The sequence below is a fragment of the Triplophysa rosa genome, linkage group LG20 (assembly GCF_024868665.1).
Source record: "Triplophysa rosa linkage group LG20, Trosa_1v2, whole genome shotgun sequence".
Lineage (NCBI taxonomy): Eukaryota > Metazoa > Chordata > Actinopteri > Cypriniformes > Nemacheilidae > Triplophysa > Triplophysa rosa.
The window spans coordinates 12,973,557-12,999,506 of record NC_079909.1 but is presented as its reverse complement, the minus strand read 5'-3'; the positions used below and the strand labels follow the sequence as shown (position 1 = coordinate 12,999,506).

The following is a 25,950-nucleotide window of genomic DNA, read 5'->3' as shown; positions in this document are numbered from 1 at the left end:
GGGGAGTGTATCGAGCACAGAAATACTACGTAATACGTCCAATTTGTTTATTGACAAGTTAAGCATAAGAAGCCAGCACGTTTAACATTGTAAAGATGTCAGAATGCATGAAACAGCGTTAAATCAACCATTTAAACTGATGCATGGATTGGATTGATGGATAGCCATATTGCACTGCCTCTCTTTACCACAAGAGAGCAATCACACCACAAACATCAGCCATCTCACATACACATGTGCATCCTGCAGTATTCTCAGTGCATCCTGACAAAACGTATTGGCTAGTTCAGTGTCGGCCCATCATCTCATTAGCACACAGTATGTGCACGTTTGTGTACTGTGGCCTGCTGAGTAAGGAACACTAAAGTCACAATGCGATGTAGACCAGGTCATGCTGGAGTCTGAGCATGCTCACTACACCAGCTGCAGGCACTATATTTAGCTCTAGATCTGAGACTACAGCACTGAAAGAGGCAGTCGTGATTCAAAGACTGCAGAGAGATCTCGACTATTACATTACATCAGATGTTAATCCATAAATGATGTATGCAACTATAATCGGTTGGCCAACGTAATATCCATTAGGAATGACCCAATAAAGGAATGGCGAAGAATTTATGTGGATATTTCTAATTTGCACATACAGAAAGAATACGTTCTTTACCTCCCAAACACACTGTAGATAACAAACACCTTTTCTTTGAAATTATTTTAGGTTTCAAGCAAACCGGCTTGATCCAGCCCTGTCACACCTCATTCTCAGACTATACGTGTCCTGCTGTGATTAAAGATGCTCCACACATCAAAGCACGAGGTTTACATATTCATATCCTTCAGTGAGGTTAATCAAACATGCAGTTTCTAAAATAAGACAGTGCTTCTGAAATAACACCCTTTGATATTGAAATATGAAGGTCAAACTCCCATTACATCACCTGTCAGTTTTAGAGCAGGTACAGTAAAACTTCAAATGAGCATCTATGAATAACTCATTTTTAATCTTACCACTAATTAAACATTTGTATGATAATACGCTGTCTTACCTGACAGTCAAAGTCCTGGAAGGTCTGAGAGTTCTGCAGGAGAAAAAGAGAAATGTCCTATTCTTAGATTTACATAAAAATGTCTATAAAACATTGCATTTTGATCAAGTCAATATTCTTGTCACCAGCTTTTGGTGTTCTTTATGTGGATGCCACTAGATGGAGTAAGAGGTCAGCGAGCACAATTCTCTTACTTCATCACATTCCAAATTCAGTATGCTTTTTAATTTTGAAAGAAACACATTTTTAAGGGTTATATACACAATAAAGGTACCGCATACCATACAACTTATGCACTATATTCCTATATATTCTTTCTGGGCAAAATATTTATTTCAGTTCAGCACTTAATCACCCCACACGTCCAATGAAGCACCCAATTTCTGCACAAGGCTAATGAATCTATGACATCCCTGCGTCTATTTTTAGTCCTTTTGTATGCCTGTTGTGTGGTTTAAAATGATGAGACTCAGTGTATAGCAGTGATGTAAATTCTTAGAACAGGGGCTGTAGGGGACAATGATTATGCAAGAGCAGAAAATCTTTCATGTGAAGTGTTTTTGCCTCAACCTATTTTCCCTGCCCTTCTTTTTATTCTCTTCCTGTCCATTTCATGCTTTCCATTTTCTTCCCATTCCACAGATATTCCACCCCATCCATTCCTTTTCCAATTCCAATCTCCATTTGTTCTCTTCTCACTCACTAGAGTAAGTCCTGCATGAATGATTCAGATGAAGTGGTAGAGATGTGGCTTGCTTCAGCTACAATCACAGAGATCTTTTACATAGGCGAAAAAAGCATGTGAATATTTTTAGGTGAAATGGAGGTATTATACATCAGTGTATTAGTAGTACTGTATATGTAACCAGTCATGAACTGTCTGTATTTGCTGTATAAACCTACTCCTCTGTATCTATAAATATAAAAACAGAACTAGTACATACACATACACAATACACAAGATTGTGTTTGTCATGCAGACTGCAGAGTTGAGATGTTGATAGTGAAATGTTGTAATACTGGCTGTGCCATGTTATTAGTGTACTAGGCTTGCAAGGTGTATGCAAACATACAAATACATGCATTTGTGCGTGTGCAGGACACTTCTGTTTATTTCACCTTGTAGGTCAGCAGAGGCTTGATTTCAGTCAGCTGAACGTCTTGTAGCTCATCCATCACTGTGTCCGGCAACACTGTAAAGACAAACACAGAAACAAACACGTTTATGAAAGACATCACTACAGTACGTGCAGAAAAAAGAAGTACTATATATACACACAATTAATATTATATTACAACATTACTGTCACTCTCACACAGAACCTTTGTTTTGATTTTATGCTACTAAAAATGTCTTGCGGTCAACCTTTATGATGATACAGTATGACTGGAAAGGTTGACAATTTTCTTGCTTTTTTGTCAAGCTCAAGTCTAGTCATACTTTGTACAAAAGTTATATCTTGCCAACTACAATAAAATGTTTAGTTAAGGGTTTCATGTAATATTGTATGTTATGTCTTTTCTGTTGTACATAGGATTCAACATGCCCATTATTGCTTGGCTTGTGTCTGTGCACAGTATTTATGATGATTGAAATAATTTACGATGATTTAATGAATGAATGAAGTAATAGTATTTGTATAATAACCCATTTTCGTATTTTGAAACCATTTTCACACTGTCATGAATCTACAGGAAGAACCCAACTGCAGGCAGGCGGGGTTGAAGGGGTTAACAGAGATTTTATTTAAACAATAAACACAAAACAAAAACCCACGCGGGGGAAAATAACAAAGACAAGGGGAATAAGAATAACAGACTTAACAGGAACAATAAACTACTAACTAGACTAACAGAACACTTAATCTAAACTGACATAAACTAGATAAACATTTACTCACAGGTAAATGGTACATTGACTAGACAGGCTTGGGAAACACAACGGTGGCACACTGGATACAAAGGTACGTAGAACGCAATGCACGAGCAACAAGACAATGAAACATGAGGACTATTTAAAGGGAACACAAACGAGGGATAATAACACAGGGCAGGTGAGGGTAATGAAACACAGCCGGGAAGTGATACGGGAAACGAGAGGGGCGGGGCCAATGACGAGACACGAGAAAGCACATGGGGTGTTTACCTTTGACAGCCCATGACTTTCTCACACTAAACATAAGGGATCTGTCACGATCCTGCCACAAGACTAGAAAATCCTGAACAAGAAGGCAGGACCATGACACACACGTTATGGGCCAAGATATGTTTATTTTTCTGTCCTTTATTTTGTAATGACCAGGCTGTAATACAGTTCAATAGAAGGGAAGGAAGGAGGCGGGAACCGGCAAACATTTAAACATATTTAATCAAAAATAAATAAACAAAAAACACCATTAAAACAGGCCGGCATCCCCTCACTGACGACTGCCGGCCACACAAACGTAAACAAAACTTAACATTTCCGGGCCCGGTCCTCTCTCGCCGTATTCTCCTGCCGTTCGACCTTTTATGCTTCCGCTCCTCCGTGAGAGATACGAGGCCGGAATGACGCCCAGCTGACACTCATTATCAATCGCGTCCCGGCCTCGCTTCTTCCTCCCACGGCTCTCGTCACGCCTTCCTCGTCACACAGGCAACATGACATTGAACAATGCCAAATGACAGCATTTATTTGTAAACAGTAATAAAAGCGGAGCTTGAGGGAAACTAAACTAAAATCTGCTCTTTTTAGTTGCCGAGGGAACAGGGCTGCTTTGATGAAAGGATACAGTCTACTGACTAATATAGAAATGTTGCAAGATTCAGGGCACTTCCACTAAAGTGTGCTGATTAATATTCTGAAGGTTGAGTGGTACACAAACATGCAGAATTTGATTAGAGGATCAGAAGATCAATGACCGTGATATTTGGTATAAATGAGGTCCCTATAGATACCAGCTGACCTCATGTTTGGTGGAATAACATTGCTGATGCCGACAAAGCTTATGTGATTTCCACGGGCCTCATCTGTCCTACTGTCACAGTCATTCAACCCTCCTAACCTTGGGGCGGGCCCAAATGTGATTGGTCCGTTGTGTATAGGTTAGAATCCATTAAGGACCACCATGAATAGAACCAATAAATGTTATTATTTACTTTATAAATTGTATTAATATTTTTATCATCATATTATTATATAAAATAATTTTACAGAATCGGCACTCAGAAAGCAATTTCAACATTATTAAACGAGTTATCGCATGCAACATTTTTCTTCAACATCATTAAGGGGAAAACAGAAAATGGACATTTGTGTCAATATCTCCTCCGCAATCCTAGCGGCAAAGCCGCATAGAGCACAATATTTAAGAGTGTCACAAAAAAGGAAAAAAATCTTTAGAATGCTTGTACAGATTTGTTAGATTCCCGACCACTTCCACTTGCTGTCAAATAATCTGGGCCGAGTTCAAAGGCCAAACTGTAATCATGGTCTCTAAATGTCAGACAAGAATTATCAAGCAGATTCATGCGTTTTGTACACACTGTTCTACCAAGAAGAAACGCAAGGTTTGATATTTGCAGCCCGAGTTAACTAACCAAACTACAGATTGCAATCAATGTCATGTTCAGCTCAGTTCAGTCCCACTTTAGTTGTGTGTTCAGTGGAGTGTAAAACTGTTGCCATAGAGACAAAAAGGGCCAGTTTATTTTCAGTGATGGTTCCCACAGGGACAAGCAAGAGTAACGAAGACTCAAAACAGCAGACTGAAACATTCTATTCTATTCTATTCATAGCTTAGCTTTCTTAAGTACAGATGTAAAATCTATTAAAATTCCACATCTTCCCATGTGTATTGCATAAAAGGTTTCTTCCTCCTTTCAGTGAGATTTTCAGTGAAACGTGAATCTGTCTAGCTACGAATACTCTAAATAAATTAGTTTTCTTTGTATTATACAGTCAGAAGCACGTTTATTTGTCTTTTAGTGTTCTGTGTCTGTTAACCACTTAAAAATGGTTAAGGAACTCCTCTACGACTTCTCTATGACACACACACACACACACACACACACACACAGACAACCTTGTGTAACCTTGTGGAGACTTTCCAATCATATAATCACAAAGAAACAATCAGTGCTTTTTCTTAGACTTTACAAATGGATATATTTGACAAACGGATGTATTATTTCAAATAGTTAGGTCGACAAAAGCATGTCAAAGATTGTTGTAGACTGAGATTCAAATCTACATGAAACGGTGCCCACAACACTACCCACATTCTTCACAAATGCATACATTATCATGAAATACAAAAGGAGCTGTCAGCATACCTGTAAACAAATCACTGATGAGATCACAAACCACGCCCACTATTCTCCTACTTTTTCCTCTCTCTTTCACCTTGAAGCTCTAAACAGCACACAAATCAAAACACACATTCTAACAGTCGATAAGGAGTGAGCACAGATGTGGACAGATGGTCTGTGTCCTCTACTCTGCATAGGTGAACCTGAGGTCTGCACAGTACACTACTGATTTATTAACCTTCCTCAATAACTAAGACATAAATCTATGTGAGTGAACCCAAGTAAGCCCATCAGTCCTGTCAATAAACTAAACCTCAGCGCAAATTTCTGACTGATTTGCTTGTCGTTTCTATGACAGCAGCCTGAAATGAAATGGCTCAATTAAGAGCAGAATTTTTTATACTGCTCCACAACATCTGACGCTACGTTCAGCTCAGTCAGATGGTAGTTTTAATCTTGTGTGGCAGTATTCTGTCCGAGGCGCTGTGACAAACTCAGCGCCGGATTAATCCCAGCGATTTGGTAAGAGAATTACAGGGAAAATCTCTTCAATTTGTGTTTTTGAGTCAAAAAGCAATAGGGTGATTTAATGACTTAAACCAAACCCACGCCTGAGGGCGGGGCAAGTACAAGAGGCAGATTCAGAAATCCTTATTTGTGCTTATAAGAAGAAAGATGAGGTCAAATTAAAACTTTAATCCACCATAAAAACATACGACTGTGTCCTCATTCCAGCTTTTGGGCTTTTTTTAGTTCCATACCTCCCCTGTGTGAAACAAGCAGCAACATCAGTATATCATGACACACCATCATGCTCTGTAAATCATTTACTCGATGACCTTTTTAAAGCAGAAGGTCGTTACTTGCTGGCATCCACCACAGTGCACTTACATGCACGCTCATGTGTAGAATATAAACCAGGCCAGCCACTTCCTATCAATCCCCGCCCACTTCACTGGGAGAGTGGGAGCAGCTGCATGGGAAGCTGTGAGACGTGACCTCAGTGTCTATGACTGTAATCAAAACAAAACCCTTAACATCTTTCACAGATCTCATGTCAATAACCTGAAAAACTCTGGCAAATGCAGTGGTTATTTCATCCTCTGGAACACAAGACAAATCTATCTTCATTCCCATAGGAGAGCCGAGACAATTAGATTGACAAATGGATTTCCAGTTTCATCTGCAGTGTGCGTCACAGGGTCAGAAAACCCTGCCTGGTGGGTGTGCAGTCAGATTCTGATACTTCTCACTCAATCACTACATTGAATTTGGGGAAACCCTCGTCTAAGTTATTGCATCTGTGATGGGGCGATGTGCAAACTTCATTAGTAAAGCACTTCTGTGGTTACAGCCAATACACTAGACTGTCAAAATAAGGACTCCCATCTCTCGATTCATCCACTAAGTGCAAAGGGGCACCCTGTGTGACGCAAACTGCCACAGAATCGCAGTGTTACATCAATCACTCTGAGACTTTTGCCTTATACATCATTTCCAAAAAGGTAAGAAGTAACACACACACAGGGGCATTGGCATATGAGGATTCTTTACCGAAAACATTCTCACAAGTCTCTCTCACACACACACACACACACACACACACACAACCTTTCTAGAATGCATTTGGTGGAGTGCATAATTCCTTAAGTGTCACATTATTTAGCCTTATAAGATCAGAAAGCCATTCGCTGTATTGATTCAAGACTTTTTTTGATGGCATCATCAGTAAAAGCATTATCATGGCTTCCATCCACACAGAGTTCAAGAAATTAAAATATGAAATGCTGAAAGTGCGCTTGACTACGTCGAACAGCTGGATATATGCCCGGTTATAACACTGTTCTCCATCATCTGACGAATTACAGCTGCCATGATCAATAAAAATGTATACAAACGTCTTTTTATTAAAACTCTATTTGCTGCCAGTCGTACATGGGCAGTAATAAAGCAATGTTAATTGCATCTGTGAACAAGGCGAAATTTAAATCAGTATAATTTACATGGCACGGGAACGTTGTTTGGTCTAAAAGAGTGACTTCATTTGAAAAGAGCACTGTGCTATTTCAGCACATTTAGAATCTGGTTGAAGTGAATTGTGGGTGGTTAACAAATAAGACGTGGGTGTTCATTAGGTGACACGAAACGTTTGTGACATCAAAAACAATTTAGATTCAATCCAATCACAGGATCCATCTGTTTCTGCAGATGGTGTATTTTTGTCTTTACAAAGCTGGCATGATGCTGCAGATATTTACAGAAGCTCGGAAGGTACATGATTGAATTCTTGGAATTCTTGAATTCTTAGTGGCTTCTGTAAGTGGAGAGGATTTAAAGCAGGTTAATTACAGCATTAGGTTGGGGCTTTAAAAAATGCAGACAAATCTTTAGTCTTTTGCATCTTTATTAAGCACAATTGACATTCATCAGTCGTCAAATGAACAGATAATCAATAATCTACTTACAAGAGCACCAAAACACACAGGCACAAAGTAGAGCACGGGGCATTAGATGGTGTTAACAAATTAACCTGCATTTATAAACGACAGAAAATAAATTGCCCATCTGTTCGGACAAGATGTGAACCAGCTAAATGACTTCCTGCTTGCAGAGCCATAAATAAAATCCAAACGTGTAACGTGTCGTGGAGTCTACACTCAGTGGATAATATCCTGCATCAGCACATAAGGGAAATCCCACAGGGATGAGAGAATCAGCCTGAAATCCCATTCAGATTTTATGTGCCTTTTTATTTCTCAACACGTTGCTAGAATCTATAATGTATGGAAATGGATACCATAATGTCACTCCCGCATTGGGCATTGGGCAAAGTTTTTAGACACCAGAAATAATTAGTATTTTCTTTATGGACCTCACTTTTTGCTCAGAGACATTATCATGCGGCAACAGAAAAGGCCTCTTCATTTAAAAGGGGACAAATCTCTAAAAGCTCTCTAGGGATAGTTCACCCAAAAATGAAAATTCTGCCATCATTTATTCCCCCTCATGTTGTTCAAAACGTGTATATGACTCTTTCTTCTGTGAAACACATATGCAGATGTTTTGAGAAATTTTGTGTCATACAATGGCAGATATACATTATCTTTCGTGTTCTGCAGAAGAAAGTTTGTCATGCAGGTGGAATTACATAAGGGTGAGTAAATGAAGAAAGACTTTTCATTTTGGGTGAGTTATGCCTTTAAGATTCAACTGCAATCAGGGTTTTTCATGGCTCAAAATGAGGCGGAGTTGGTGCCATCCTGATCTTGTACATACGCGCATGTGTAGGCCTACCGTTCCTTTAAGTGGCTTAACCAAACACTTTACAAACAATGTGTTTGGTTAAGTCATTCGTTTACGAGTCTTTCTGATCACAATGTGCGTTCATACTGGCGAACTCGCTGTGTACAATATAACGCTGATTCAACGAGTCAACTGCACAGATTAAAACATTACAATGATGTACAGCGGGTTAATTTAAGGAACCTTTTCAATAAATTGAACGTGCTTGGATGCAAAAGAAACAATATTCACCCGAACAGCCATAATAGAGCTAATATAGCTACAAATAGCTATTGTACTGTGACTCTTCAGCACCTCACTGGTGCTGATAACGAAACAGCGCCTTTCTTGTGGCGTTATGCCGCAACTGCAGTTAAAAGTCTGTTGAATGCACTCTGTTTTTTTTAAAGGGGTATGCAACGGTGTTTCATGCATTCTGACTTATTTACAATGTTTAACACGCTGACATCTCATCCTTAACATGGTCAACTTGTCAAAAAACGAGTTGGACGTATGACATTGTATTTCTGTGCTCGATACACTCCCCCAGTGTTCGCATAGCTTTTGGAAAAAAAGATTTGAACATGAAAATTCGTTGCGTAACAACTTTTCTTAGTCCCTTATTGGACAATTCTCCCGGAGAAGCACGCGGCACGCCCACGCATCAACCAAGGAGAGCGGGAGAAGGAGTATGCGCACACGTCACTTTCACTTGTGTGCAGGAAAGAGAGAGAGCACTATGATCGAAGTTCAGCTGTGTTTGTTTGTTCACTGCATTTGTGGCTGTTATGCAGTTATGGCCACTTTAAGACACCCGGCATAATTTTGGCCAGAGACTGAGGCGGCACAAATTTGACTGAGGCGGCCACCTCAAATTTTTCTATGCAAGAAAACCCCTGGCAATAGAATTAAAAGCTTCACCTTAAAAAGAAAATGATCTCATAATTTAGATGTATATTACTTCCTTCAGCACAAACACACAATTTTATATTAAAACATTATCATGTTTTCATCCTACACTGGGTTCCAAATTATTATGCAAATGATATCTTTCTCTGGTTTTCCTAATTTGTCGATGCAAATGACAGTCAGTATAATTTTCAAGTAATCAACAGTTAGGGTACATTTGGAATTTTATTGAACAAACCTCCCACTGACAACAGTATTTATTTAAAAAATGAAAAACTCAAAATGCACTGTTCCAAATTATTATGCACAACAGAGTTTGAAAACATTTCATAGGTTGTAAAAAACTGAAAATGGTCATTTGTTGAATTTGCAGCATTAGGAGGTCATATTTACTGAAATCAAAAGCTATTTCAATCAAAAACATCCTAACAGGGCAAGTTACATGTTAACATAGGACCCCTTCAGATGGGCAATTTATTTTCTGTCGTTTATAAAAGCAGGTTAATTTGTTAACACCATCTAATGCCCCGTGCTCTACTTTGTGCCTGTGTGTTTTGGTGCTCTTGTAAGTAGATTATTGATTATCTGTTCATTTGACGACTGATGAATGTCAATTGTGCTTAATAAAGAAGCAAAAGACTAAAGATTTGTCTGCATTTTTTAAAGCCCCAACCTAATGCTGTAATTAACCTGCTTTAAATCCTCTCCACTTACAGAAGCCACTAAGAATTCAAGAATTCCAAGAATTCAATCATGTACCTTCCGAGCTTCTGTAAATATCTGCAGCATCATGCCAGCTTTGTAAAGACAAAAATACACCATCTGCAGAAACAGATGGATCCTGTGATTGGATTGAATCTAAATTGTTTTTGATGTCACAAACGTTTCGTGTCACCTAATGAACACCCACGTCTTATTTGTTAACCACCCACAATTCACTTCAACCAGATTCTAAATGTGCTGAAATAGCACAGTGCTCTTTTCAAATGAAGTCACTCTTTTAGACCAAACAACGTTCCCGTGCCATGTAAATTATACTGATTTAAATTTCGCCTTGTTCACAGATGCAATTAACATTGCTTTATTACTGCCCATGTACGACTGGCAGCAAATAGAGTTTTAATAAAAAGACGTTTGTATACATTTTTATTGATCATGGCAGCTGTAATTCGTCAGATGATGGAGAACAGTGTTATAACCGGGCATATATCCAGCTGTTCGACGTAGTCAAGCGCACTTTCAGCATTTCATATTTTAATTTCTTGAACTCTGTGTGGATGGAAGCCATGATAATGCTTTTACTGATGATGCCATCAAATAAAGTCTTGAATCAATACAGCGAATGGCTTTCTGATCTTATAAGGCTAAATAATGTGACACTTAAGGAATTATGCACTCCACCAAATGCATTCTAGAAAGGTTGTGTGTGTGTGTGTGTGTGTGTGTGTGTGTGTGTGTGTGTGTGTGTGTGTGTGTGTGTGTGTGTGTGTGGTGTGTGTGTGGGTGTGTGTGTGTGTGTGTGTGTGTGTGTGTGTGTGTGTGTGTGTGTGTGTGTGTGTGTGTGTGTGTGTGTGTGTGTGTGTGTGTGTGTGTGAGAGAGACTTGTGAGAATGTTTTCGGTAAAGAATCCTCATATGCCAATGCCCCTGTGTGTGTGTTACTTCTTACCTTTTTGGAAATGATGTATAAGGCAAAAGTCTCAGAGTGATTGATGTAACACTGCGATTCTGTGGCAGTTTGCGTCACACAGGGTGCCCCTTTGCACTTAGTGGATGAATCGAGAGATGGGAGTCCTTATTTTGACAGTCTAGTGTATTGGCTGTAACCACAGAAGTGCTTTACTAATGAAGTATGCACATCGCCCCATCACAGATGCAATAACTTAGACGAGGGTTTCCCCAAATTCAATGTAGTGATAGAGTGAGAAGTATCAGAATCTGACTGCACACCCACCAGGCAGGGTTTTCTGACCCTGTGACGCACACTGCAGATGAAACTGGAAATCCATTTGTCAATCTAATTGTCTCGGCTCTCCTATGGGAATGAAGATAGATTTGTCTTGTGTTCCAGAGGATGAAATAACCACTGCATTTGCCAGAGTTTATCAGGTTATTGACATGAGATCTGTGAAAGATGTTAAGGGTTTTGTTTTGATTACAGTCATAGACACTGAGGTCACGTCTCACAGCTTCCCATGCAGCTGCTCCCACTCTCCCAGTGAAGTGGGCGGGGATTGATAGGAAGTGGCTGGCCTGGTTTATATTCTACACATGAGCGTGCATGTAAGTGCACTGTGGTGGATGCCAGCAAGTAACGACCTTCTGCTTTAAAAAGGTCATCGAGTAAATGATTTACAGAGCATGATGGTGTGTCATGATATACTGATGTTGCTGCTTGTTTCACACAGGGGAGGTATGGAACTAAAAAAAGCCCAAAAGCTGGAATGAGGACACAGTCGTATGTTTTTATGGTGGATTAAAGTTTTAATTTGACCTCATCTTTCTACTTATAAGCACAAATAAGGATTTCTGAATCTGCCTCTTGTACTTGCCCCGCCCTCAGGCGTGGGTTTGGTTTAAGTCATTAAATCACCCTATTGCTTTTTGACTCAAAAACACAAATTGAAGAGATTTTCCCTGTAATTCTCTTACCAAATCGCTGGGATTAATCCGGCGCTGAGTTTGTCACAGCGCCTCGGACAGAATACTGCCACACAAGATTAAAACTACCATCTGACTGAGCTGAACGTAGCGTCAGATGTTGTGGAGCAGTATAAAAAATTCTGCTCTTAATTGAGCCATTTCATTTCAGGCTGCTGTCATAGAAACGACAAGCAAATCAGTCAGAAATTTGCGCTGAGGTTTAGTTTATTGACAGGACTGATGGGCTTACTTGGGTTCACTCACATAGATTTATGTCTTAGTTATTGAGGAAGGTTAATAAATCAGTAGTGTACTGTGCAGACCTCAGGTTCACCTATGCAGAGTAGAGGACACAGACCATCTGTCCACATCTGTGCTCACTCCTTATCGACTGTTAGAATGTGTGTTTTGATTTGTGTGCTGTTTAGAGCTTCAAGGTGAAAGAGAGAGGAAAAAGTAGGAGAATAGTGGGCGTGGTTTGTGATCTCATCAGTGATTTGTTTACAGGTATGCTGACAGCTCCTTTTGTATTTCATGATAATGTATGCATTTGTGAAGAATGTGGGTAGTGTTGTGGGCACCGTTTCATGTAGATTTGAATCTCAGTCTACAACAATCTTTGACATGCTTTTGTCGACCTAACTATTTGAAATAATACATCCGTTTGTCAAATATATCCATTTGTAAAGTCTAAGAAAAAGCACTGATTGTTTCTTTGTGATTATATGATTGGAAAGTCTCCACAAGGTTACACAAGGTTGTCTGTGTGTGTGTGTGTGTGTGTGTGTGTGTGTCATAGAGAAGTCGTAGAGGAGTTCCTTAACCATTTTTAAGTGGTTAACAGACACAGAACACTAAAAGACAAATAAACGTGCTTCTGACTGTATAATACAAAGAAAACTAATTTATTTAGAGTATTCGTAGCTAGACAGATTCACGTTTCACTGAAAATCTCACTGAAAGGAGGAAGAAACCTTTTATGCAATACACATGGGAAGATGTGGAATTTTAATAGATTTTACATCTGTACTTAAGAAAGCTAAGCTATGAATAGAATAGAATAGAATGTTTCAGTCTGCTGTTTTGAGTCTTCGTTACTCTTGCTTGTCCCTGTGGGAACCATCACTGAAAATAAACTGGCCCTTTTTGTCTCTATGGCAACAGTTTTACACTCCACTGAACACACAACTAAAGTGGGACTGAACTGAGCTGAACATGACATTGATTGCAATCTGTAGTTTGGTTAGTTAACTCGGGCTGCAAATATCAAACCTTGCGTTTCTTCTTGGTAGAACAGTGTGTACAAAACGCATGAATCTGCTTGATAATTCTTGTCTGACATTTAGAGACCATGATTACAGTTTGGCCTTTGAACTCGGCCCAGATTATTTGACAGCAAGTGGAAGTGGTCGGGAATCTAACAAATCTGTACAAGCATTCTAAAGATTTTTTTCCTTTTTTGTGACACTCTTAAATATTGTGCTCTATGCGGCTTTGCCGCTAGGATTGCGGAGGAGATATTGACACAAATGTCCATTTTCTGTTTTCCCCTTAATGATGTTGAAGAAAAATGTTGCATGCGATAACTCGTTTAATAATGTTGAAATTGCTTTCTGAGTGCCGATTCTGTAAAATTATTTTATATAATAATATGATGATAAAAATATTAATACAATTTATAAAGTAAATAATAACATTTATTGGTTCTATTCATGGTGGTCCTTAATGGATTCTAACCTATACACAACGGACCAATCACATTTGGGCCCGCCCCAAGGTTAGGAGGGTTGAATGACTGTGACAGTAGGACAGATGAGGCCCGTGGAAATCACATAAGCTTTGTCGGCATCAGCAATGTTATTCCACCAAACATGAGGTCAGCTGGTATCTATAGGGACCTCATTTATACCAAATATCACGGTCATTGATCTTCTGATCCTCTAATCAAATTCTGCATGTTTGTGTACCACTCAACCTTCAGAATATTAATCAGCACACTTTAGTGGAAGTGCCCTGAATCTTGCAACATTTCTATATTAGTCAGTAGACTGTATCCTTTCATCAAAGCAGCCCTGTTCCCTCGGCAACTAAAAAGAGCAGATTTTAGTTTAGTTTCCCTCAAGCTCCGCTTTTATTACTGTTTACAAATAAATGCTGTCATTTGGCATTGTTCAATGTCATGTTGCCTGTGTGACGAGGAAGGCGTGACGAGAGCCGTGGGAGGAAGAAGCGAGGCCGGGACGCGATTGATAATGAGTGTCAGCTGGGCGTCATTCCGGCCTCGTATCTCTCACGGAGGAGCGGAAGCATAAAAGGCCGAACGGCAGGAGAATACGGCGAGAGAGGACCGGGCCCGGAAATGTTAAGTTTTGTTTACGTTTGTGTGGCCGGCAGTCGTCAGTGAGGGGATGCCGGCCTGTTTTAATGGTGTTTTTTGTTTATTTATTTTTGATTAAATATGTTTAAATGTTTGCCGGTTCCCGCCTCCTTCCTTCCCTTCTATTGAACTGTATTACAGCCTGGTCATTACAAAATAAAGGACAGAAAAATAAACATATCTTGGCCCATAACGTGTGTGTCATGGTCCTGCCTTCTTGTTCAGGATTTTCTAGTCTTGTGGCAGGATCGTGACAGATCCCTTATGTTTAGTGTGAGAAAGTCATGGGCTGTCAAAGGTAAACACCCCATGTGCTTTCTCGTGTCTCGTCATTGGCCCCGCCCCTCTCGTTTCCCGTATCACTTCCCGGCTGTGTTTCATTACCCTCACCTGCCCTGTGTTATTATCCCTCGTTTGTGTTCCCTTTAAATAGTCCTCATGTTTCATTGTCTTGTTGCTCGTGCATTGCGTTCTACGTACCTTTGTATCCAGTGTGCCACCGTTGTGTTTCCCAAGCCTGTCTAGTCAATGTACCATTTACCTGTGAGTAAATGTTTATCTAGTTTATGTCAGTTTAGATTAAGTGTTCTGTTAGTCTAGTTAGTAGTTTATTGTTCCTGTTAAGTCTGTTATTCTTATTCCCCTTGTCTTTGTTATTTTCCCCCGCGTGGGTTTTTGTTTTGTGTTTATTGTTTAAATAAAATCTCTGTTAACCCCTTCAACCCCGCCTGCCTGCAGTTGGGTTCTTCCTGTAGATTCATGACAGTGTGAAAATGGTTTCAAAATACGAAAATGGGTTATTATACAAATACTATTACTTCATTCATTCATTAAATCATCGTAAATTATTTCAATCATCATAAATACTGTGCACAGACACAAGCCAAGCAATAATGGGCATGTTGAATCCTATGTACAACAGAAAAGACATAACATACAATATTACATGAAACCCTTAACTAAACATTTTATTGTAGTTGGCAAGATATAACTTTTGTACAAAGTATGACTAGACTTGAGCTTGACAAAAAAGCAAGAAAATTGTCAACCTTTCCAGTCATACTGTATCATCATAAAGGTTGACCGCAAGACATTTTTAGTAGCATAAAATCAAAACAAAGGTTCTGTGTGAGAGTGACAGTAATGTTGTAATATAATATTAATTGTGTGTATATATAGTACTTCTTTTTTCTGCACGTACTGTAGTGATGTCTTTCATAAACGTGTTTGTTTCTGTGTTTGTCTTTACAGTGTTGCCGGACACAGTGATGGATGAGCTACAAGACGTTCAGCTGACTGAAATCAAGCCTCTGCTGACCTACAAGGTGAAATAAACAGAAGTGTCCTGCACACGCACAAATGCATGTATTTGTATGTTTGCATACACCTTGCAAGCCTAGTACACTAATAACATGGCACAGCCAGTATTACAACATTTCACTATCAACATCTCAACTCTGCAGTCTGCATGACAAACACAATCTTGTGTATTGTGTATGTGTATGTACTAGTTCTGTTTTTATATTTATAGATACAGAGGAGTAGGTTTATACAGCAAATACAGACAGTTCATGACTGGTTACATATACAGTACTACTAATACACTGATGTATAATACCTCCATTTCACCTAAAAATATTCACATGCTTTTTTCGCCTATGTAAAAGATCTCTGTGATTGTAGCTGAAGCAAGCCACATCTCTACCACTTCATCTGAATCATTCATGCAGGACTTACTCTAGTGAGTGAGAAGAGAACAAATGGAGATTGGAATTGGAAAAGGAATGGATGGGGTGGAATATCTGTGGAATGGGAAGAAAATGGAAAGCATGAAATGGACAGGAAGAGAATAAAAAGAAGGGCAGGGAAAATAGGTTGAGGCAAAAACACTTCACATGAAAGATTTTCTGCTCTTGCATAATCATTGTCCCCTACAGCCCCTGTTCTAAGAATTTACATCACTGCTATACACTGAGTCTCATCATTTTAAACCACACAACAGGCATACAAAAGGACTAAAAATAGACGCAGGGATGTCATAGATTCATTAGCCTTGTGCAGAAATTGGGTGCTTCATTGGACGTGTGGGGTGATTAAGTGCTGAACTGAAATAAATATTTTGCCCAGAAAGAATATATAGGAATATAGTGCATAAGTTGTATGGTATGCGGTACCTTTATTGTGTATATAACCCTTAAAAATGTGTTTCTTTCAAAATTAAAAAGCATACTGAATTTGGAATGTGATGAAGTAAGAGAATTGTGCTCGCTGACCTCTTACTCCATCTAGTGGCATCCACATAAAGAACACCAAAAGCTGGTGACAAGAATATTGACTTGATCAAAATGCAATGTTTTATAGACATTTTTATGTAAATCTAAGAATAGGACATTTCTCTTTTTCTCCTGCAGAACTCTCAGACCTTCCAGGACTTTGACTGTCAGGTAAGACAGCGTATTATCATACAAATGTTTAATTAGTGGTAAGATTAAAAATGAGTTATTCATAGATGCTCATTTGAAGTTTTACTGTACCTGCTCTAAAACTGACAGGTGATGTAATGGGAGTTTGACCTTCATATTTCAATATCAAAGGGTGTTATTTCAGAAGCACTGTCTTATTTTAGAAACTGCATGTTTGATTAACCTCACTGAAGGATATGAATATGTAAACCTCGTGCTTTGATGTGTGGAGCATCTTTAATCACAGCAGGACACGTATAGTCTGAGAATGAGGTGTGACAGGGCTGGATCAAGCCGGTTTGCTTGAAACCTAAAATAATTTCAAAGAAAAGGTGTTTGTTATCTACAGTGTGTTTGGGAGGTAAAGAACGTATTCTTTCTGTATGTGCAAATTAGAAATATCCACATAAATTCTTCGCCATTCCTTTATTGGGTCATTCCTAATGGATATTACGTTGGCCAACCGATTATAGTTGCATACATCATTTATGGATTAACATCTGATGTAATGTAATAGTCGAGATCTCTCTGCAGTCTTTGAATCACGACTGCCTCTTTCAGTGCTGTAGTCTCAGATCTAGAGCTAAATATAGTGCCTGCAGCTGGTGTAGTGAGCATGCTCAGACTCCAGCATGACCTGGTCTACATCGCATTGTGACTTTAGTGTTCCTTACTCAGCAGGCCACAGTACACAAACGTGCACATACTGTGTGCTAATGAGATGATGGGCCGACACTGAACTAGCCAATACGTTTTGTCAGGATGCACTGAGAATACTGCAGGATGCACATGTGTATGTGAGATGGCTGATGTTTGTGGTGTGATTGCTCTCTTGTGGTAAAGAGAGGCAGTGCAATATGGCTATCCATCAATCCAATCCATGCATCAGTTTAAATGGTTGATTTAACGCTGTTTCATGCATTCTGACATCTTTACAATGTTAAACGTGCTGGCTTCTTATGCTTAACTTGTCAATAAACAAATTGGACGTATTACGTAGTATTTCTGTGCTCGATACACTCCCCGAAGGTTCGTATAGGTTTCGGAAAGTTTTTTCAAACATGAAAAACTTTTACGTAACAACTTTTCTTAGTCCCTTATTGGGCAACCCTCCCGGAAAAGCATGCCCATGGCTAGGCGAAAGATATAGGCCGCCCACTCATCAACCGATGAGCGATAGGAAGACCCACTTACCATCAAGATTGGCTGCGCTGTGGGGCTGCAACTCGCTACTCTTGCGATAGTGAGAGATGTTGAGGCGTGTTTGTTTGTTCACGGCATTTCAGTGATGGATGTTATATAAACGGTTGACATAACGCTGGATTTGCAGATCATTTGAAACTGATAGATGGAGCGGTCCCAGCGCTAAAAGATGCTGGACATGAACTGCACGTGGTAAATGAAACTTAAGTCATATGTCTGTGTTTTGTTGGCAATCGCCGCGTACGTGCAGCTGTACCTATCTTTTGTAAATGTGATCAAACTAAATACTCTTAGAAAATACAAAGTATGCAATACTAGTACTACTCGTTACTAGTTACTACGATTAATATGAGATTGGCAGAACTGCCCTTTCAACCGAGCCTTTAATAAGAAATTTTGATGTGTGGTTTGTTGTTGTTTATGTGTTTAGGGTGGGCATTATAGAAAGTACAAGTATGGATAAATTGGTTGTATATGTCTTTTAAGATTATGTTGTCCAGTTCTTTCAGTGACATGGTTTTACCCAAAAGGGCTCAGTGCAAAGATTTAAAGAAGAGTTTTTCCAAAAGCTACATTACATAAACATGGTGTGAGGAACACTCTGTGTAGCAGGTTTTAGTCTTTTTATTTGAAGGTCACATGAAACATTTTAACAATGCCTCATTGTTTGTTTTGTTATTAAAGCAATATTTCACCTTCAAAATTAAAATTCTGTCATCTTTACTCGCCCTGATGTCAATTTAAACCTGTCTGATTTTCTTTCTTCTGCAAAACACAAAAGGAGATATCTTGAAAATTGTTGGTAACCAAAAACCGTTGGTTCCCGTTGACTTCTATTGTATGGACACAAAACCAATTATGCAAATCAATGGGGACCAACGATCTTCTGTTACCAACATGTTTCAAAATATCTTCTCTTGTGTTCTGCAGAAGAAAGAAAGTCAAACAGGTTCGAAATGACAAGATGGCGTGTAAATAATGACAGAATTTTCATATTGAAGGTGAACTATTCCTTCAATTTATTGTTTATTTATTTTGACTTATATTATTATTTATTTGTAAATAGGGATTCTATCTTAAATTCTTAGCCATCAGTAATAGCCACAGCATCTAGTGTCAATACTGCAAGTCATCCAGCAGGTTGATTATTCACACATAACTTCCACCCATAGAGGGCGCCAGAAGCTCGGGTTAAGGACAGTCATACAGTAGATTTCATTTTTCAGATAATATTCTAACTAATAATATGAACTGTGACAAAGCATTGCCAGGATTAAATAATGCAACAGTTTTACTGGGATTTAAGGTTATTTTTTATTGTCCGTGATTTCTGATGTACATTGTTCTAGTGACTAAGACAGTCTTGTACTTGTACTTATGTAATGCATCATTCTCCGTAACATATTTGTCTCATTTTTAGAAGATTCTGTTTGCTAGATTTATATTTTTGACCAGGTAGTCATTATTAACAGTGTTTTTAAGGCAGTTTTAGTTCATTTTGCCCTCTGATGTACACACTAGCCTGAAGGTTACTGTGACCCATCCCGTTCTGCAGGCTAACTCACTGAGCCTAACACAATCTTATTCATGACTCAAGCTCTGGGTCCATCAATAAACTATACAATTCTGTGTTAGTCGGTCCTTTTGAAGACATTTTGGTTTAAAGATCGGGTAACACACGCAGTTTCTGCCAATCTCATATNACGAAAGTTCGAAAGTTATTATAATTTTTGTTTACAATTTACATGTTTTAAGCAAGTGGTGTGCAGCTGTATGTTTTCAAATAGGGAAAAAAACCCTGTCATTGAATTTCTTTTCACAAGCTATTTTAATAAAGGTGATTGTGACATCTCACATGAGGCTTTGACTTGCTAGTAAACATTTATTCCACTTGGTAGAAAATATCGATATACATATCAGATATCGCCTTTCATCAAAAAAATACAGAGATATGAATTTTGGTCAATATCGCCCAGCCCTAATATATACACATAACAAACCATGTTTTGTCAGATTTACTACAATTTGCATTACCATAGTTTAACTACAAATAAAACTGTAGTTACTATAATGAAACTATGGTACATTTTTACTACTGTGTAGTTACTGTGTTTTACTACAAATACGATAGAAAGAATTTGTACAAATACTATAATAAAAATATGGTTAATTTTTATAAAGGCTTTTATTGCGATATCAGCAGATCACAAGTTACCACATGCACATTCTGAAAATGTACACACAGGAATTCTTAAGAAAATTTACATTTTAAATCAAGTATCCGATTCCTAACCTTTCAATTCCCAGCCCTATTTACTACCAAGTATTTTTTTTGTCAAAACTCTCTAAACCATTACATAAAAAACTATTGTGGTACCATGGTATAGTGATGGTATACAGCTACAGTATTAGCTCTACGTTAATACAAAGTAATCAGGTTTTATTTATTTAGGTTAGAGACAGTCATTCAATGGATCTTTAAAGACATAATTGTTTATTTAGAAAGACAATAAGGTTTTGGAACAGAACAGAGTTGGTCATTTGCATATTGTAATAGCTAAACAGCACATGGAGAATTTGTTTATGTTTGTTGAGTGTGTTTCTGAAATGCAATCTAGTGGGAAGTGAGAATAGCAAGCAATTGAAGCAAACATCACATTAATGTTGTTAGTGATTGAGCAATCAATTGTTGAATTTTAAGGGTTTTCAGTAATCTTTTTTTGCATGGCTTTTTTCCTATGGTTTAAAAGTCCAGTGTGTATTTTTTTTGCAGTATCTATTGACAGAAATGCAATATAATATACATAGCTATGTCTTCAGAGGTGTATAAAGACCTTACATAATGAAGCGTTATGTTTTTATTGCCTTAGAATGAGCTATTTCTACATACACCGCGGGTCCCCTTGCATGGAATTCGCCATTTTGTTTCTACAGTATCCCCAAACTTAGGGTTGGGCACCGTTCACTTTTTAGCCGGTACCGGTACCAAAATGGTACCTGGAATTCGGTGCCGGTACCAAACGGTACCTTTTTTCGGTACTTCACTTTATTTAATTCAGTGAAAAAAAGTCCAAACCTCTCAATTCAAACATTTTGTTGAAATTTTACACAAAGACTATAGAAATAACTACAGCATTATTATTACAACCAGCTTATTCTATTTCCTCCTCAAACACATAATCATTTATTCATGCAGTGTGATAATTTACCTAAACCACGAGGCCTCCACCATTAACAGACCATTAGATAATATAGAAAAACAAAACTCGAAAAGTCTACAAAAATATTGTTAACAGCATCATTACTGAAAATAACAGATTGATTTGTAATATACATTTTTAACAGAGATACTGAAAGAATTACATATAAATATATAATGTTGATCATACAATAATACATAATGTAAATGTGCATCAGTCTCCTGCGGCGCTGTTCACAGCTTTAAACTGCACCTTGACGGTTGGCCTCACTCACCTCTTAACATCGACTGCTCTAATCTGTCACTAATAACTTTGTTTCAGGACTTCATGAGATGATTTTATTCATTGGTGGACAGAAAACACAAAGCACCTTAACAAACTTAAATGTTCAGCACAGTGTTATGTGTGTGCGTGCCGGCTGCGTCTGAGCGCGCATTTCCTTAACGCGATTGTATGCTTAATTTTCTAAACAAGAACAAGTGAAACAAATAATATAAATATGATAACCATATGTAGAGTCGAGTGTTTATTTTAGTTTTGTAAGTTGATAAGGACAGCCTGCTTTATTAGCGGTTTTAGTTTCGCTTTGCGTGAAGTAAAATGCTCTCTCTCTCTCTCTCTCTCTCTCTCTCTCTCTCTCTCTCTCTCTCGTACCTGCTCATGCGCTGTACCCGATGCGTTCTCAAGTACCGAAATTTGGCACCGATTGATTTAATGTGAATCGATACTCGACGTAATTCGGTCAGTACCCTTAAAAGTACCGAGTCCGGTACCCAACCCTACCCAAACTTCTCTAAAGAGCGTGTTTCGTAAATACGTTATCTCCTTCAGCAAAGAAAGCCTGAAGACATCTTAGTGCTGTGTCAGCCACCATAGTGCATCGAAAGGGAAGGGTGGAGTGAGACGTTGGTTGCAATTCACAACCTAACCTCAAGATGCCGCTAAATTTTATACACTGGACCTTTAACCTTCATTATGAGCAGAAACACTGTAGAACTGTTTTTTTTTAAAGGGCAGTTGATAGCATAACCATATTTATGAGAGTTCTCTGTGACCTTAATTTCTGGATTCTGCCATCAACACGAGGGGCACTTGCTTGTTTTGCATTTTAAGATGTGGTCCTCATTAATCAGTCCTCACATGTAGCGGAGCTTCCGAAAGGGTAACATTAGTGCTACACACCACGTCCACAGCTTTGGAATAGCCAGTGAAAATATTCAATTATAAAATAAATGGCTTTAGCTAAATAAAAAAGCATGCTATATAATAATAAATAGTGTAAATACAAATGTAATCTCTGCTACTGGTCCACACCCTGTAGCTTGAGCCCATATAATGAATGTCACAATGTCTTAATAGCATTAAAGGTCATTCACGCTGGCCTCTCGCACGTACTGTGTGGTGGTTGTCTTGGTCCTGAGCCAAACCACTTGAAGTCCAAAACCTGTATCTTTGGTTTTGTGCCATGTTTTATTAAATCTACAATAACCACCCTCCCCCACATTATTTTCGGTTTGACAGCTGTGCTTCTGCCTGATGGCTCTATCAGACAGGCCTGCTGAGATGTCTCAAGGAATTCCATCAAAATCATAGATGCTTTTATTTTCAAGTCTTTTTCAAGTCTATTGTTGAATCCTGAGATGTAGTTTCCACTAGTTTCTTTAGTACAGATGGCTTATACTGTACAACCAAAACATATCACAATCCTTTTGTAAGCCAAAGTTCTGTTGTACTTTTAAAGCTTCTCACATAAGTAATACAGGTTATGATCTCTTTAGCTCTTTATTCATACCCTGAAACATCTAAGGTGTTATTAATAATAATCTTTGTCAGACGGTGTAAAAATGAATGTGATGTGTTTAGACATTTGACTGTGAGTTGATATGTCTGTTGGTATAGCTGCCCGATGCTTCACTGACAGATGTAGATCCACTCATCAGCTCTGTGCTGTCCATCAAAGCCTCTCTCACTAGCTGTCACAGCCTCACACTTGAATCTTCTCAATAAGCATTACAGCCAGGTGTTAACAATATAAACTAGCCAATCAGATCATTTTCAGGCATGTTATGCAGCCAGTGACATGTAAAAATGTCACATTGCGGCACTTCGTTGACTTGAAGTATTTAAAATAAGCCCTAAAATCTGCTTGTTTACATTTTAAGGTTGCTACATTAAGTAAAATATGAATTGTTTTTCTCACAACTGTATCGTTTCACTTCAGAATACATTTACATACACTGAACAAAATTATAAACGCAACACTTTTGTTTTTGCCCCCATTTTTCATGAGCTGAACTCAAAGATCTAAGACGTTTTCTATGTACACAAAAGGCCTATTTCTCTAAAATATTGTTCACAAATCTGCCTAAATCTGTGTTAGTGAGCACTTCTCCTTTGCCGAGATAATCCATCCACCTCACAGGTGTGGCATATCAAGATGCTGATTAGACAGCATGATTATTGCACAGGTGTGCCTTAGGCTGGCCACAATAAAAGGCCACTCTAAAATGTGCAGTTTTACTGTATTGGGGGGTCCGGGGGATCCGAAAACCAGTCAGTATCTGGTGTGACCACCATTTGCCTCACGCAGTGCAACACATCTCCTTCATATAGAGTTGATCAGGTTGTTGATTGTAGCCTGTGGAATGTTGGTCCACTCCTCTTCAATGGCTGGGTTAGGGTTAGGGTTATGGCTCACCCACTTTAGTCATTTGGATTGCTATAGGTATTTGCTTGAGACTTCATCATTTTGAGTACCATATACACTGCGTTCCAAATTATTATGCAAATTGGATTTAAGTGTCGTAAACATTTAATTTTATATTGTTCAATTAAACTTATGGATGGTATTGTGTCTCAGTGCTCTTTGGATCACTGAAATCAATCTCAGACACCTGTGATAAGTAGTTTGCCAGGTGAGCCCAATTAAAGGAAAACTACTTAAGAAGGACGTTCCACATTATTAAGCAGGCCACAGGTTTCAAGCAATATGGGAAAGAAAAAGGATCTGTCTGCTGCGAAAAGCGTCAAATAGTGCAATGTCTTGGACAAGGTATGAAAACATTAGATATTTCACGAAAACTTAAGCGAGATCATCGTACTGTGAAGAGATTTGTGGCTGATTCAGAGCACAGAAGGGTTCGTGCAGATAAAGGCAGAATGAGGAAGGTTTCTTCCAGACAAATTCATCGGATTAAGAGAGCAGCTGCAAAAATGCCATTGCAAAGCAGCAAACAGGTATTTGAAGCTGCTGGTGCCTCGGGAGTCCCGAAAACCTCAAGGTGTAGGATCCTCCAGATGCTTGCAGTTGTGCATAAACCTACTATTCGGCCACCCCTAACCAATGCTCACAAGCAGAAACGGTTGCAGTGGGCCCACACATACATGAAGACTAATTTTCAAACAGTCTTGTTTACTGATGAGTGCCGTGCAACCCTGGATGGTCCAGATGGATGGAGTAGTGGATGGTTGGTGGATGGCCACCATGTCCCAACAAGGCTGCGACGTCAGCAAGGAGGTGGCGGAGTCATGTTTTGGGCTGGAATCATGGGGAGACAGCTGGTGGGCCCCTTTAGGGTCCCTGAAGGTGTGAAAATGAACTCTGCAAGGTATGTAGAGTTTCTGACTGAGCACTTTCTTCCATGGTCAAAAAGAAGAACCATGCCTTCCGTAGCAAAATCATCTTCATGCATGACAATGCACCATCTCATGCTGCAAAGAATACCTCTGTGTCATTGGCTGCTATGGGCATAAAAGGAGAGAAACTCATGGTGTGGCCACCATCCTCCCCTGACCTCAACCCTATTGAGAACCTTTGGAGCATCCTCAAGCGAAAGATCTATGATGGTGGGAGGCAGTTAGCATCAAAACAGCAGCTCTGGGAGGCTATTCTGACATCCTGCAAAGAAATTCAATCAGAAACTATCCAAAAACTCACAAGTTCAATGGATGCAAGAATTGTGAAGGTGATATCAAAGTTCGGACAAGATGTGAACCAGCTAAATGACTTCCTGCTTGCAGAGCCATAAATAAAATCCAAACGTGTAACGTGTCGTGGAGTCTACACTCAGTGGATAATATCCTGCATCAGCACATAAGGGAAATCCCACAGGGATGAGAGAATCAGCCTGAAATCCCATTCAGATTTTATGTGCCTTTTTATTTCTCAACACGTTGCTAGAATCTATAATGTATGGAAATGGATACCATAATGTCACTCCCGCATTGGGCATTGGGCAAAGTTTTTAGACACCAGAAATAATTAGTATTTTCTTTATGGACCTCACTTTTTGCTCAGAGACATTATCATGCGGCAACAGAAAAGGCCTCTTCATTTAAAAGAGGACAAATCTCTAAAAGCTCTCTAGGGATAGTTCACCCAAAAATGAAAATTCTGCCATCATTTATTCCCCCTCATGTTGTTCAAAACGTGTATATGACTCTTTCTTCTGTGAAACACATATGCAAAAAAAAAGAAAAAAAGATTTGAACATGAAAATTCGTTGCGTAACAACTTTTCTTAGTCCCTTATTGGACAATTCT

At 38.8% G+C, this 25,950-nt stretch overlaps 1 protein-coding gene across 2 annotated transcripts in view; it reads right to left on the bottom strand.

The window, feature by feature from the left end:
* ndrg3a (ndrg family member 3a) overlaps nucleotides 1-25,950 on the bottom strand; it is a 60,848-nt gene that overhangs the window by 25,869 nt on the left and 9,029 nt on the right. For both annotated transcript variants that reach the window (XM_057361748.1, XM_057361749.1), the window contains exons 2-3: nucleotides 2,163-2,236; nucleotides 1,044-1,076 (exon numbers count right to left, since the gene is read on the bottom strand). In XM_057361748.1, coding sequence (XP_057217731.1) covers nucleotides 1,044-1,076; nucleotides 2,163-2,219 — 90 coding nt within the window. In that variant the 5' untranslated portion in view covers nucleotides 2,220-2,236. The remainder of the gene's footprint in view (nucleotides 1-1,043; nucleotides 1,077-2,162; nucleotides 2,237-25,950) is intronic.